This window comes from Hyla sarda, chromosome 3, assembly GCF_029499605.1.
Source record: "Hyla sarda isolate aHylSar1 chromosome 3, aHylSar1.hap1, whole genome shotgun sequence".
Lineage (NCBI taxonomy): Eukaryota > Metazoa > Chordata > Amphibia > Anura > Hylidae > Hyla > Hyla sarda.
Genome location: NC_079191.1, coordinates 189500942 through 189517422, shown reverse-complemented (window position 1 = coordinate 189517422; position 16481 = coordinate 189500942). Strand labels below are relative to the sequence as shown.

The 16481-nt window shown below is 40.5% G+C and overlaps 1 protein-coding gene and 1 long non-coding RNA gene across 3 annotated transcripts in view; one reads left to right on the top strand and one right to left on the bottom strand.

The window, feature by feature from the left end:
* Positions 1-16481, top strand: part of LOC130361974 (uncharacterized) — a 58031-nt gene that overhangs the window by 25879 nt on the left and 15671 nt on the right. The gene's annotated exons all lie outside the window — the stretch shown is intronic.
* Positions 837-16481, bottom strand: part of LRRC1 (leucine rich repeat containing 1) — a 254328-nt gene continuing 238683 nt past the window's right edge. For both annotated transcript variants that reach the window (XM_056565745.1, XM_056565744.1), the window contains exons 11-14: positions 16115-16230; positions 6124-6296; positions 5156-5292; positions 837-4656 (exon numbers count right to left, since the gene is read on the bottom strand). In XM_056565745.1, the coding sequence (XP_056421720.1) occupies positions 4498-4656; positions 5156-5292; positions 6124-6296; positions 16115-16230 (585 nt within the window). In that variant the 3' untranslated portion in view covers positions 837-4497. The remainder of the gene's footprint in view (positions 4657-5155; positions 5293-6123; positions 6297-16114; positions 16231-16481) is intronic.

Genomic DNA, 16481 nt, shown 5'->3' with positions numbered 1-16481 from the left:
CAGCAACCAAGCAGGCTGCAATTCTTAATCTTGCTCTAAAAAGCTTTAATAAAAGTGCCTGCAGTTTCTACTTTGCTTACGTTGTTCTGTTGTCACCAGCACCATCCATGCCAGTAGTCTTCCATCTACTGCAATACTACAACTCCCAACAAATCCTGACAATGTGCCTGTTAGGGTTTTATTTATAATTTTTTTACAGCAAAAATAGTAAACTAGTTTTTGCTTGAAAACTGATCATGTAAGACCACTCTTGACAAAAAGTGCATTTTCATTTGTCTGAGCTCTGACTGATCAGGTCAGGTCAAAAAGTTTTATTCATATATGACTTCACATTTGTGGAAAACACTGTATTGTACAGCCAGGTCACCCTGACAATTGGTACCCCTTTTCCTAACAATACATGCAAAGGCTATGTTCACACAACTGGTGGAGTATATAAAAAACTGTCTGGTTTTGCCAATCACAGCTCAGCTTTCATACCTTGAAGAGCTCTGGTAAAGTGAAAGCTGAGCGGTGATTAGTTGTTATGGGCAAACAGACAATTCTTGTCTCCGTTTTTATTTATTTTATTTAAAAAAAAAAAGAAGACAAAAATAGTTTAAAGAATGGACCAAGTGGCAACAGAAATGACAAATGTTCTGAGAACACGAACCAAAAACATGCACATTGTCTGTGTGCTTCCTCCAAGGGATGGCAGGAAAATATTACACTTCAGTATCAGTAAATCTTAATTCATGTATGTCCTGCTTGTTGGTTTATCACATATCTTAAGTAATATTCACTTGTGCAGTCTATGGTATAAAAGGGAAATATAATTAATAAGTCTTTGCTCAATGCCAGTTTATCATTTTATTTATGGCACAAGCCCATCCGATTACTTTGTGATAGAACACCTCAAATGTGGCACACAAATCTAAAAGCTCCATTTACACATATTCACATTAAAATCACAATTTACAAGAATACATTATTGCAGATACTCTGTTTACACTGGCAACTTAAATGGGATTTGTCTGTGTGCAGGAATGAAATGTTTCTTCTCGGTTAGACACAAGGCTTCCACCTATGAGCTGTATCACAGTCATTAAAGCTAGTGATCAGACCCTATACAAGGCATCACAAGGTTGATTCTTAAGGCTGTTATAGAAGAGGATTCTTTTTACAGACAAGAACAGCATATGAGCTTAAACTTAGTATTATTCACTTCTGATGATGTCAGCATTATGCAATTACAATGTAAGATATCTTGGCACAGTGGTGGCAGCATAACCCATCATATGACACTAACTCACTGCTACGTTCCCACATACGTTTTAACATGACTTTGTGATGATATGTGCACTATTCTGTTACTTACTGGCACTATAAGGCTAAATTTTATTTTTGTTACACTGCTGAGGTAGAGTGTTACTTACAAATATCGAAACACAACTGATTGAGGTCCTTGTTATGGTCCAATCCACACAGGGTGCTGCCACCAGGGAGGAAACAGTTTATCGACAAATGTCTTATTTATAGCTGTGCAACAAGGCAAACCTAACTTTCCATGAGCATAATACCTACTGATTCCAAATATGTATATGTTTTATAACAAAAATCATCAAAAGTAAATGGGTAAAAACAACTGCCATGTTTAATTGGCAAACTGGAATATTATTCCCACAAGAAAATATGTAAGACCTGGGTATTAAACAAATGCATATGTATGTGTATTTCCACAGTATAAGCTCTTAAAGGGTTACTCCGCTACCCAGCGTCCGGAACATTGAGTTCCGAACGCTGTGTGCGGGCTTCCGTGTTCAGGCCCGCCCCCTCGAGACGTCACGCTCTGTCATGTGACGTCACGTCCTGCCCCCTCAATGCAAGTCTATGGGAGGGGGCTGTCGCCCCCCCCCCTTCCCATAGACTTTCATTGAGGGGGCAGGCAGTGACGTTACGAGGGGGCAGGCGTGAACACGGAACTCAATGTTCGGGACGCTGGGGAGCGGAGTAACCCTTTAAAAGCTATACCTATCCAACTCAGTGCAAAACCTCTTAAATACAAATGATGGGCAACAGGTTAGAAAATTTTAAAGGGGTATTCCGGTGAAAAAGGAAAAATTGCTTTCTAATCAAGTGGTGCCGAAAAGTTATACGGATTTGTAAATAACCTCCTCTGTTTAAAAAATTACTTAAATGGGTACCCCGGATTGCAAAAATTATACATATTTTTGTCTCCCCATGGCCAGGCCAACTGTATTGTAATATACACTTATCACCTGTCCTGGGCTGTTTTTCCTGTTGGAATATGGGGGAAAGGTAGGAAGTGAAGAAAAATCTGGCATACGCCTAGGGGGAGATTTATCAAAACTTAGCAATTCAAAAAGTTGAATGAAAATGAAAGAAGCGATCTTATTGGTCGCTATGGGCAACTCAGCAACTTTTTCTTTTGACAGGTTTTGATAAATCTCTCCCTTAGTCTCTTCTCTTCCCTCTCCAACATGTGAAGCTGTCCTGGCTTTCAGTGTTTTTGCCATGACAGCCACACCCCTTTTTGTTGTCATACCAACAAACAACACCCCCTTTCTTATATCATCCAAACAAGCTACTCACTTCATATCTCTCTATCATAGCTTATCAAGCATTGCTTTCTTCTCACATCATACAGGCAAGCCGTGTCCCCTTTCTAACAGTCATAGCAGTGAGGACTGCAGGGAAAGGTAGTTTTAATAGAGTGTGCAGGAGGAAGGAGCAGAGATAAAATGGAGTTGTGGGCAGAGGAGGACAGTTCATCTGGGATTAAATTGTGCCAGGAACAATCAGAGGGCCTATGCAACTACATCCCACAACATGTGGAGTAATTATTTTTTCAGGCCCCTTAAAGCCTTACAGTATTCACCAGCTGCTCTATTCCTGACAGTGCTCCCTGCTGCCACCTATATCTGTGTCAGGAACTGTCCAGAGCAGGCGTAAACCCCCACAGCAAACCCCACCTGCTTTGGACAGTTCTGGAAATGGACAGAGGTGGCAGTAGGGAGCATTTGGGTTTGAAAAGAAATACACAACTTCCTCTTGGGCATACAGCAGCTGTTATGTTTAAAGAATTCAAGCCTTTCAGTACTTAAGTAATTTACAAATCAGTATACCTATCTGGCAGCAGTTGACGTGAAAATAATAATTCTACATAATATCCCTTCAAACATTTGTTGCAAAGATTAAAATGATTCTATTGCTTGGATGCAATTAGAAACACTTTGTAAAGGTCCAAAGGCCCAACACAATCCTAAAGTAACCTAAACAAGATGAAAACAAAAACCTTACATAAATCTACAAACTCTGATTGGAGAGGTGTCCATTTCTCAAGGAAGACTCCTCCTCTGAAACCCAATTTCTCTTAAAAAATAAAAATAAATAAAAAAAAAAAGCAATGTCAGCTTCTCTTAATGTTGTACTCTGCTGCTAGACATATTATCCCCATCCAAAGGATAGGGGATAAAAGGTCTGATCGCGGGGTCCCACTGCCCCCCCCCCCGTGATCTATTGCAGTTCTAAACAAACAGGGTTCCTGCGGCAGTGGTTGTGACATCACGCCACGCCACCTCCATTTATGTCTATGGGAGGCGGTGTGTCAGTCAACACGCCCCCTCCCATACACATGAATAGAGGGGGGGTGTCGTGACGTCACGGGGGCGTGGTCGTGACGTCACGATCACAGCCTCCGTCTCCGAGCGTTCTGAACAAAATGTTCAGAACGCTGGAGCACCGAAGTACCCTTTTAAGGTATATGTACCAAAGAGGCGCATTGCAGAACACTTGCACTTCTCTATGCAGCTCTACAACACAGAGTGGCTGCTTTATATGTCTTGATCTCTTACATGAACAACCAATGAGGTGAATAAAATGGGCACAAAATTACACGTAGAGTGATAGGCAGAACATGATATGTACAATTTTAAGGCACATCTTTTTGGCATACAGTTAGTGTAACCCTAAAAACCACAGGCTTTCTTCTTCCTTAATAACAGCATTTGTACCGTATTCAAATATATGCTAATGAAACATTTGTTGCAACCTACTACAAAATTTCATTTTTTCCTCAAATATACACCAGTCAAGCTGCCAAAAAGGAACAATAAAAAAAGTATAATTTCCACATAAAACTGTCATTTATCCCTAATAAGTCCAAAAGAGATCATAAAATATACTCCCAATGTTAAAAAATAAAGCTATTTCCAAATGAAAAATTTTAAAATAAAAACAATTCAACAGTAGTGTGTAGTACTTCTTAAAAACAAGACTGGTAAAACATAAAATTACAGCATTAAGTTAGGTCCCAGACGCAAACATCTGGCCGATATAAGGCACTTCCTGTCCAGATTGCAGCATCTCAAAATAAGTAGTAAAAGGAGGGACGATGGATTATGTGCTGGATAAAACAAGAGGCTGGATGTGGTCCCGGAATCAGGGAGACATTTCAACAGTAGGGGAAGAAACAGGAGGTAAGATGTTGGTGGCTCTCTACACAGACGTGGTCAATCTGTCAATGGAGTTATTGACCTCATTTTTGTTAGAGTCCAGGCCTTTAGCAGCATTCATAGTTGTTCGCAGGTTCTCCACAGTCTTTTTCATCGTCTTCAGCTCACCAGGGTGTGGAGTGGCTCGTCTCAGAAGAGTTGCCTTGAAGAAAGGATAAAAATGAAATAATAAGTTTTTTTCTTTTCTTATTATGCTGTAGAGGACTGCCTACAAAGGTGTAAGCTGCAAGTGGTGAACACGCCAATCGCTCTAAAGTATGAAAAATGAACACTGTGCAGAAATAGAGGTCAGAGCAGGGACAGCTTTGGTAATTTAATGAGAAATTGGTGTAGGAGCTGCTGCAGGGTATATCAACAAAATACAGGAATAGTAGCCAATGAGATGTGACATTTACAGCTGAGATCCCGACCCCCATAAAAACCCTTGCAGATGAACATTCTGTACATACTGAGAAAGTAGGTGAACCAGACCAAAGAATACATTTCTTAATCTAGCGCACCATCAATGCTCGAAGGATGTCATGGGAAAGAAGGATCAGACAGTGTTGTATGTGAAGTAAACGTTCAGATGTTGGTCTGTAAGCTGCAGGCGTTTATACATTAAACAATTTGTACAAAAAAAAATCTAAGTTGAAAGGTACCGTTTCATCCTCCTCATCTTCTTTTTCATCATCTAGGAATCGTATGGCACTTATTCTGTTCATTGCTCGCTCATTCCAGGTGTCATCGGACATATCATTAACCAGACTCTCAAAGGCCCCACATCTTGGCAAATTGTCTGTGGCAGAAGAAATTGAAAAGGAATTATAGGTCACTAAAAATAAAAACTTACAGATCAACCTGGTTTTCTATAAAAGGAGTGTTCCTCCTCTTGCTTTTAACTTACCTTAATTTAACTTTGGCTACCTACTCTTTACCCAAACTTCTCGCCCTTCATCCCCTTTACTACCTTTCCATAGGATCACTACCTACGTATAGTCTTATATTAGAATTAATGTACTCTAAACCTAAATGTTTTCATCTAATACATGCTTAAATAGAATCCTGTGCTCTTCATGTTTGCTTTGTGTTTCACGTATGTATTGCAAACATTTTAATAGATAATGTTTAATAAAAAAAAAAAATGTATTATATATATATATATATATATATATATATATATATATATATATATATTGCAAAAGAACCTACAGGTGATTTAAGATCACGCATGGTGTCATGTTCAGGACATAATAATGAGCAAACGAATGGCAAAAACAGAATGTAAACACTATATAGAGATTTAAAAAAAACTAAACAAAATTTAAGTATTAAGTAATGCTGGGAACTATGCTGACAACCTAGTATGGGGGGGAACAATGGTAAGGTACCGTATCGCGATAGAGGAGTAGTCTTATATGGCGAGTATATCCCAAATGCTATATTTTAACTGTAAAAGTTGGGGGTCGTCTTATACGGCAGAAAATACGGTAATAAAAACACTTCAGCTGATTATAGTATGTGTGGGTACAATTAGCACAGATACCATTAGGGTGCTTTTTTATCTGCACATAGGCATGCTAGGACTGTAGAAAATAGTGGTACCACCAGTCATATATATGTTCAATACCTTGGCCAGCAGGATCAGAAGGCATCTGTGGAAGTAACACACAAGTCAGGACTTTTTCTCTGGTTTCAGTATCAACATCCGTTTGAAAAGTCAGCAGAGGCTGGGACTGGTTATCTGATAACCATAAAGCCTTTAATTTCAGTGATGTCAATGACAAGGGTAAGTATGTTAATCTACAGAAAAGAAAAAAATAGATTCAATAATAAAAAAAAACATGAATGACTCTTTTGGGCCCACAATCATAAGCACTGCACATTATAACTTTTTTCCCCATCATCCACAGCTTTTTTTTCAAGGGTTGTTGCTTTAAGGGGTACTCCAGTGGAAAACAATTTTATTTTTCATATCATCTGGCTCCAGAAGATTTGAAAATTAGAGAGAGAGAAAAAAGTATTCAGCTCACCTGTTTCAAATGTACACGGCCAGCCTCTGAGTTCAAAACGGAGACCAATAGGGAAGAGTGGAGCCAGCACTGGATAAAAACATTCCATTTATTTGAGACATCGACATACAATGTCTCAAATAAACGGATTTGAAAAATAATTCTATAAAAAAATCTTAATCCTTCCAGTACTTATCAGTTACTAAATGTTCCCCAGGAAGTTTAGTAGTTCTTTTCTGTCTGACCACAAGTGCTCTCTGCTGACACCTCTGTCTGTGTCAAGAACAGTCCAGAGTAGGAGAAAATTCCCATAGAAAACCTCTCCTGTTCTGGACAGTTCCTGACATTGACAGATGTGTCGGCAGAGAGCACTATGGTCAGACTGAAAAGAACAATTCAACTTCCTGTGCAACATACAGCAGATGATAAGTACTAGAAGCATTAAGATTTTTTAAATAGAAGCAATTTACAAATCTGTTTAACTTTCTGGCACCAGTTGGTTGAAAAAAATAAAAAATACACAATTTCCACCAAAGTACCCCTGTTTTTTTTTCTTTTCCTTTTTTTAATCCTTTGGATAGTGGATAAGATGTCTGATAGCAAGGGGTCCGGTCACTAGGACCCCTGCGATCTCCAAGCTGGCACCCCAGTGTTCCGAACATTTATGTTCAAAACGCCGGCTTTGATGGCTGTGGTCGCTCAGTCACGACCACTGCAGCCCGAAGCCCAGCGGCGACCGTAACAATCAGACATCTAGGTACACCTTTAAAATGAAACTGACAGGCTGTTCACCTGCACTAAACCCAATATACTGAGTTATAGTGCGGGTGATTAGAAATTATATGATGGGTTACCTTCTTGAATGAATGAAGTATCGGCAGAGTCCCTGTCTCATCCCTCTGCCTCCCTAATATTCCCGCTCTGACTTGTCCCCCACAATGGCTTGCCCCTATAATGAATATTCAAAAATGCAAGCGCTGGCAGTCTCTTACGTTCTGGTTACGTGAGAGTGAATACATTTAAATATTGGTTTATGAGGGCAGGGCATATCGAGAAGGGAGAGGAGCATGGCGAGCCAATTCCCTATCTCCATTGCGCAGAGATGTGCAATACAACAACAAGAAGAAATATAACTGTCGATACTTCATTAATTCACGTAAGTGACCCGTTGTTGTAATGCTGTTCACCCACACTACATAACCCAGTATATTTATTTAAAGAGGTACTTTGCCCCCCACAGAACAGTCTGTTCTAAGTCCAGGAAGTGAGGCGGGACTAGCTTCATAAAAAAGTCCAAGAAGTGAGGGCAGGACTAGCACTCCTCTTTGCTCACTCCTGTCTATCAGACTGTAGCATGAAAACTGAGATGAGTCGGTAACAGAACAGCCTGCAGTGATTGGAGGAAGATACCCAGCACAGGAGACTCAGTGGATGGTACGCTTTAATATTTTTTTTTTTTTTTTTTGCTATTGTCAATATTTTTTTTAAACCTTGGGTAAGGAATCAAGTAGGCAATATAGTAAGACTATTGATAATGGAAAACTATGTAATAGCAAAAGGTTACCAAGACCACCCACAAACTGAATAGTGATCAGTACAGGATAACTGGGGTAGGAATCATAGTGGATGTATTAAAAATAAATAAAAGAAGTGTTCAGTCCATCACTGTGATAAAGTTTAGTTTAAATGTATAAAGTTTCCCCAGGCTAGATTCAGTGAAAATAAGATGTTCTTTTTCTCTTCATTGGTTCATGTACTTGGATCAATTTATAGCATGTGAAATGAGATTTTAAGCTTAGTAAAATCTGTTTAACTCTTGTTTGAAATTAAAGGCTTTTTAAATATGTCAATTCACATTACCCAATGAAGGGTGCATAAACCTATCCTAGAACATCGAGCAAATATAGCGAGCATAAAATCAATCTTCGTTATTTGAAGGCACTGAAGCTTTACAACTAGAGCCTGAGAAGGTGTTAAGGATAGAAAAAGGAAATTATTGACTGCTTCGTATTACATGTAACAATATACCTTACATGGTATCATGGGGATCAAAAGTTTGGGCACCCCAGGTAAAAATTTTTATTAATGTGCATAAGGAAGCCAAGGAAAGATGGAAAAACATCCAAAAGGCATCAAATTACAGAATAGACATTCATATAATATGTCAACAAAATTTTGATTTTATTTCCATCATTTACACTTTCAAAATAACAGAAAACAAAAGAATTGGCGTCTGCAAAAGTTTGGGCACCCTGCAGAATTTATAGCAGGCACTGCCCCTTTGCAAAGCTGAGACCTGCCAGTGTCATGGATTGTTCTCAATCATCATCTGGGAAGACAATGTGATGTCAATCTCAAAGGTTTTAAATGCCCAGACTCATCTGACCTTGCCATGGGTTCTTCTAAGCAGTTGTCTAGAAATCTGAAACTGAAAATAGTTGACGCTCACAAAGCTGGAGAAGGCTATAAGAAGATAGCAAAACATTTTCAGATTTCAATATTCTCTGTTCGGAATGGAATTAAGAAATGTCAGTCATCAGGAACAGTGGAAGTTAAAGCAAGATCTGGAAGACCCAGAAAAATGTCAGACAGAACAGCTCGCAGGATTGTGAGAAAAACAATTCCAAACCCACGTTTGACTGCACAATCCCTCCAGAAAGATCTGGCAGACACTGGAGTTGAGGTACACTATTCCACTATAAAGAGATACTTGTACAAATATTGTCTTCATGGTAGAGTCATCAGATGAAAACCTCTTCTACATCCTCACCACAAAAATCAGCGTTTGAACTTTGCAAATTAACATATAGACACGCCTGATGTATTTTGGAAACAAGTTCTGTGGACCGATAAGGTTAAAATTTAACTTTTTGGCCAGAATGAGCAAAGGTACTTTTGGAGAAGAAGGGGAACAGAATTTAATGAAAAGAACCTCTGTCCAACTGTTAAGCATCTTTGGGGTTGTATTGCAGCCAGTAGCACAGGGAACATCTCACGAGTAGAAGGAAAAATGGATTCAATAAAATTTAAGCAAATTTTGGATGCTAACTTGATGCCATCTGTGAAAAAGTTAAAGAGAGGATGGCTTCTACAAAAGGATAATGATCCTAAACACACCTAGAAATCCACGGGGGATTACATCAAGAGGCGTAAACTGAAGGTTTTGCCATGGCCTTCACAATCTCCCTACCTCAACATAATTGAAAATCTATGGATAGACCTTAACAGACCAGTGCGTGACAGACAGCCCAGAAATCTCAAAGAACGGGAAGACTTTTGTAAGGAAGAATGGGCAAACATACCTCAAACAAGAATTGAAAGACTCTTGGCTGGCTACAAAAAAGCGTTTACAAGCTGTGATACTTGCAAAAGGGGGCAGTACAAGATATTAACTCTGCAGGGTGCCCAAACTTTTGCAGACGCCATTTTTTTGTTTTCTGTTATTTCGAAAGTGTAATTAATGGAAATAAAATCTAACTTTTGTTGACATATTATAAGAATGTCTAATCTGTAATTTGATACCTTCTGGAGATTTTTCCATCTTTCCTTGGCTTCTTTATGCACATTAATACAAATTTTTACCTGGGGATGCCCTAACTTTTGATCCCCACTGTATTGTACACTGTTGATTACCTTCACTCTCAGAATAGCTGGATAAAGCTCAGGAGCAAGGTAGCCAGTGGCCTAAACATTTGCTGCCATAACCTCCCATTGGTGGTCAATCCTTATTAGATTTTCAACACCAAAAGAGAATACAAAAACGAGACCCAAAAGGAAAACCCAAAATTGAACCTGGGGAGGGAAGAATTTACCTTATTACAAACCATTGGAGGGACTATTAATGCTTATCTAAAGTGCACCCTCCACTAACAGGTAAATATAAAATGCAACTTTTGTTGAAAAAAATAAACAAATAAAAAATCTAATTAAAAACTGAGCCATATATATTTAACCCCTTAAGGAATGAGCCCTTTTTGACCTTAAAGGAAAACTGTCATATGTTTTCTCCCGCACCATCCACAGGTACCGATGGATAGTGCGGGAGATGCTGAACATTGAGTCCTACCTTGCCCGGATGCGCTGCGCCGTTTGCCCGTTATCGCAGTTTTTCTGTATATTTAAATTAGCTGTTAACTGGCACGGGTGGGGTTACTGCCTTCATCTGGCACTGTGACGTAACCGCCGCCTGGCCCGCAGCACCGCCCGGCTTATGATTATTCATATAATGTCTTACACTCGCCTTCTCATTCCGGCCGATACTGCGCATGTGCAGGATTTACTACTATACCCGGAAGCGGTCTTCAGCGTTGCTTCATTAGTCCGGAGCAGCGCTGGAGTAAGGTTGTAGGCATCTTCATGCCTACCATCTATTAGCAATATAATGAAGCAGCGCTGAAGACCGCTTCCAGGTATAGTAGGAAATCCCGCACATGCGCAGTATCGGCCGGGATGAGAAGGAGAGTAAGACATTATATGAATATTCATTAGCAGGGCAGTGCTGCGGGCCGGATGGCGGTTATGTCACAGTGCCAGATGAAGGCAGTAACCCCGCCCGTGCCAGTTAACAGCTGATTTAAATATACGGAAAAACTGCTATAATGGGCGAACGGCACAGCGCATCCGGGCAAGGTAGGACTCAAAATGTTCAGCGTCTCCCGCACTATCCATCATTACCTGTGGATAGTGCGGGAGAAAACATATGACAGTTTTCCTTTAAGGACTGAGCCCTTTTTTGCAATTCTGACCACTGTCACTTTATGCATTAATAACTAAGGGATGCTTTTACTGATTATTCTGATTCAAAGATTCTTTTTTCGTGACATATTCTACTTTAACATAGCGGTAAATTTTCGTCATTACTTGCATCCTTTCTTTGTGAAAAATCCCCAAATTTCATAAAGATTTTGAAAATGTTGCATTTTTCTAACTTTGAAACTCTACTTGTAAGGAAAATGGATATTCCAAATAAATGATATATTAATTCACATATACAATATGTCTAATATGTCTACTTTATATTTGCATCATAAAGTTTGCATGTTTTTACTTTTGGAAGACATCAGAGAGCTTCAAAGTTCAGCAGCAATTTTCAAATTTTTCCCCAAATTTTCAAAATCAAAATTTTTCAGGGACCAGTTCAGTTTTGATTGGATTTGAGGGGTCTTCGTAATAAAAATACCCCATAAATGACCCCATTATAAAAACTGCACCCCCCAAAGTATTCAAAATGACATTCAGAAACTGTTAACCCTTTAGGGGTTTCACAGGAATAGCAGCAATGTAAAGGAGAAAATTCAAAATCTTCATTTTTTTTACACTCTCATGCTCTTGTAGACTCAGTTTTTGAAAATTTCCAAGGGGTAAAAGGAGAAAAAGCCCCCCAAAATTTGTAACCCAATTACTCTTGAGTAAGGAAATACCTCATATGTGGATGTAAAGTGCTCTGTGGGTGCATTAAAAGGCTCAAAGGGGAAGGAGCGACAATGGGATTTTGGAGAGTAAGTTTTTCTGAAATGGTTTTTGGGGGGCATGTCACATTTAGCAAGCCCCTAAAAAAACAACATGGCATACTATTTTGGAAACTACACTCCTCAAGGAACGTAACAAGGGGTCCAGTGAGCCTTAACACCCCACAGGTGTTTGACGACTTTTCATTAAAGGGGTACTCCGGTGCTTAGACATCTTATCCCCTATCCAAAGGATAGGGGTTAAGATGCCTGATCGCGGGAGTCCCGCCGCTGGGGACCCCGTGATCTTGCACGCGGCACCCCGTTTGTAATCAGTCCCCAGAGCGTGTTCGCTCTGGGTCTGATTACCGGCAACTACAGGGCGGGCGGCGTGTGACGTGACGCCTCCGCCCCCGTGTGACGTCACGCTCCGCCCCTCAATGCAAGTCTATGGGAGGGGGCATGACAGCATCGACTTGCATTGAGGGGCGGAGCGTGACGTCACACGCCGCCCGCCCTGTAGTCACCGGTAATTAGACCCAGAGCGAACACGCTCCGGGGACGGATTACAAATGGGGTGCCGCGTGCAAGATCACGGGGGTCCCCAGCGGCGGGACTCCCACGATCAGGCATCTTATCCCCTATCCTTTGGATAGGAGATAAGATGTATAAGCACCAGAGTACCCCATTAAAGTCGGATGTGTAAATTAAATTTTTATTTTCACTAAAATGCTGGTTTTCCCCCAAATTTTACATTTTTACAAGGGGTTATAGGAGAAAACACCCCCCAACATTTTTAACCCCATCTCTTAAGTATGCAAATACCCCATGTGTGGACATCAAGCGCACTGCGGGCACACTACAATGCTTAGAAGAGAAGAAGTCACATTTGGCTTTAGGAAAGCAAATTTAGCTGAAATGGTTTTTGGGGGGCCAGAACAGCAAAGAAAAAACAAACACATTGCATACTATTGTGGAAATTACACCCCTCAAGGAACGTAACAAGGAGTACAGTGAGCCTTAACACCCCACAGGTGTTTGACTAATTTCCGTTGGACGTGAAAATGAAAAATTAGATTTTTTTTACTAAAATGCTGGTGTTACCCCAAATTTCTCATTTTCACAAGGGGTAATTGGAGAAAAAGCCTCCCAAAATTTGTAACCCCCATTTCTTTTGAGTATGGACATACCCCTTATGTGGATAAAAAGTGCTCTGCTGGCAAACTACAGTGCTCAGAAGAGAAGGAGCCCCATTGAGCTTTTGGTGAGAGAATTTGGTTGGAATAGAAGTCGGGGGCCATGTGCGTTTACAAAGCTTCCCGTGGTGCCAGAATAGTGGACCCCCCCCACCTCACCCCATTTTGGAAACTAGACCCCTCACAGAATTTAATAAGGGGCGCAGTGAACATTTACACATTTACACCCCATTGGCGTTTGACAGATCTTTGGAACAGTGGGCGGTGCAAATGAAAAATTTTATTTTTCATTTTCATGGACCACTGTTTTAAAAATCTGTCAGACTCCTGTGGGGTGTAAATTCTCACTATACCCCTTATTACATTATGTGAGGGGTGTAGTTTCCAAACTGGGGTCACATGTTGGGGGGGGGGGGGTCCATTGCTCTGGCACTATGGGGGCTTTGTAAACACACATGTCTCTCTCCAAAATCCCAATGGCGCTCCTTCTCTTCTGAGCATTGTAGTTCGCCTGCAGAGCACTTTACATCCACATATGGGGTATGTTCTTACTCTTTTTTCCTATTCTCCCTTTTGAAAATGAAAAATTTATGGTAACACCAGCATTTTAGTGGGGTGCTAAGGCTCACTATACCCCTTGTTACATTCTGTGAGGCGTGTAGTTTTCAAAATGTGGTCACATCTGGGTATTTATTGTTTTGCGTTTATGTCAGAGCCGCTATAAAATCAGCCACCCCTGTGCAGATCACCAATTTAGACCTCAAATGTACATAGTGTGCTCTCACTCCTGAGCCTTGTTGTGCGTCCGCTGAGTATTTTACGCCCACATATGGGGTATTTCCGTATTTAGGAGAAGTTGCGTTACAAATTTTGGGTGTCTTTTTTTCCTTTTACCGCTTGTGAAAATTTAAAGTATTGGGTCAACACCAGCAAGTTATTGTCAATTTTTTTTTTTTTTTTTTACACTAACATGCTGGTGTAGACCCCAACTTAACTTTTTCATAAGGGGTAAAAGGAGAAAAAGCCCCCCAAAATTTGTAACGCAACAATTACGGAGATACTCCATATGTGGCCCTAAACTGTTTCCTTGAAATATGACAGGGCTCCAAAGCGAGAGCGCGCCATCCGCATTTGATGCCTAAATTGGTGGTTTGAATCCGCCACAAAAATACCCTACGGCAGTCTTTCCCAAACAGGGTGTCTCCAGCTGTTGCAAAACGTCCAGCATGCCTGGACCGTCAGTGGCTGTCCGGCAATACTGGGAGTTGTTGTTTTTCAACAGCTGGAGGCTCTTTTTTGGAAAAAGTGCAGTACAAGACTTTTTTATTTATTTTTTATTGGAGTCGGGGGGGGCGCTATGTAGGGGTACATGTATATGTAGTGTTTTATGTTTTATTTTGTGTTCGTGTAGTGTTTTTAGGGTACATTCACACGGGCGGGTTTACAGGGAGTTTCTCGCTGGGAGTTTGAGCTACGGCGGAAAATTTGCCGCATCTCAAACTTGCAGCAGAAAACTTACTGTAAACCCGCCCATGTGAATGTACCCGGTACATTCACATGGGAGGGAGGCAAACCTCCAGCTGTTGCAAAATTACAACTCACAGCATGCACTGACAGACCATACATGCTGGAGGCACATTGGTTGCAAAACACTGAGTTAGGATACAAACTCTGTTTCACAACCAATGTGTCTCCAGCTGTTGCAAAACGGCAACAATCAGCATGCAATGACAGTCGATTGGGCATGCTGAGAGTTGTAGTTTTGCAACAGCTGGAGGCACACTGCTACAACTCCCAGAATTCCCTTTGGTAGTCTGTGAATGTTGGGAGTTGTAGTTATGAAACAGCCGGAGGCACACTTTCATAGAAAAAATGTGCCTCCAGCTGTTGCATAAGTACAACCCCCAGCATGCACAGACTACCAAAGGGCATGCTGGGAGTTGTAGTTGGAACTCCAGCTGTTGCAAACTACAACTCCCAGCACACCCCTTGGCTTTGCATGCTGAGAGTTGTTGCTAAGCAACAGCAGGAGGTGAACAGACCTCACTTCCTGCTGTATCCTGCCGCCTGCACTGCCAGGGCCATCGCCGCTGCTGCCACCAATCCTGCTGCTCCTGTCGCCACCACCGCACCAGAGGGGACCCCCACCGGCGCCGATCTCCGCTCCGATCGCCGTCCCAATCACCGCCCAGCAGGGTCGTGATTGGTCGGTCGTCTAAATTGACCAGCGATCACCGACATGGGGGGGTCTCAGGACCACCCTTGGCAATATGCGGGGATGGCTGCTGATAGATATCAGCAGTCATCCCGTTCCGATCACCGCGTCCGGAGACGCGGTGATCCAGGAAAGCTACGCCGTAAATGTACGGTGCTGTGCGCTAAGTACTTCTTATGTACGGCGCATGTCCTTAAGGGGTTAATATCGGGCCATAAAATGGCCATCATGGTCCTTTACTTGAAAATACTGTTTTAGCAGTGAAACATGTTCGAGGGACCTGGATAGTGTGTTTTCTATACCAGATTGTAACAATGAATTTTGTATTAGGATGGTCAATCTAGAGATATCTTGTCATATATTTATTATTATGTAGAGAGCATGTATTTATTAAATATGATTTGAACCTTCATATAGTATACACTGGAAGCCACATATACAAAGAATGATATTTCCATATTGCAAGAACTGATTTCAATATAAATACATTTTTTAATTAACATTTAATTAGAGTTTAATCAGAAGTATGTGTCTATATTTTTTTTGTGCTTCCTGTTCCTATTAGGACTATAGGGGACAATCTCATGCTGTTGAAAAAAAGAGCTGGTTTCTAAATAATAAATAACAGGCTGATTCATACATTGTAAAAAGAAAAAAATGGCTCAGATTACATCTCTACGTATGCATTTTTATAGAATTCTATGTGTTATCCTTTTTTTTTTTTTACATAGTTGAATTACTATAACATTACCTGTTTCCAGCAACGTCTAAGACATGGAGTTCAGTAGCTTGTGAGATTTCTGAAGGAATTCTAGTTAATCTATTTTCGCGTACACAGAAAACATTAAGACTGCAGCAACCACCAATCTATAAGAAGAAATAAATAGACACAAATGACAGTTTAATCATACAACCACCAAACTGGAATATACATAATAAACATTAATAAAGACTATATGCAGCTTTAAGAAGTGTTAAAACATTAGTTCAAATTTATTGGGTTAGATAATAAGAATGTCATAAAAAAAAAACATCACATTTTTCGGTGGACTGTCTAGGCATGGATAGGATTGTCCAAGTTAAAATATTACTGACAACAAACAAAATGCCATTTTTCA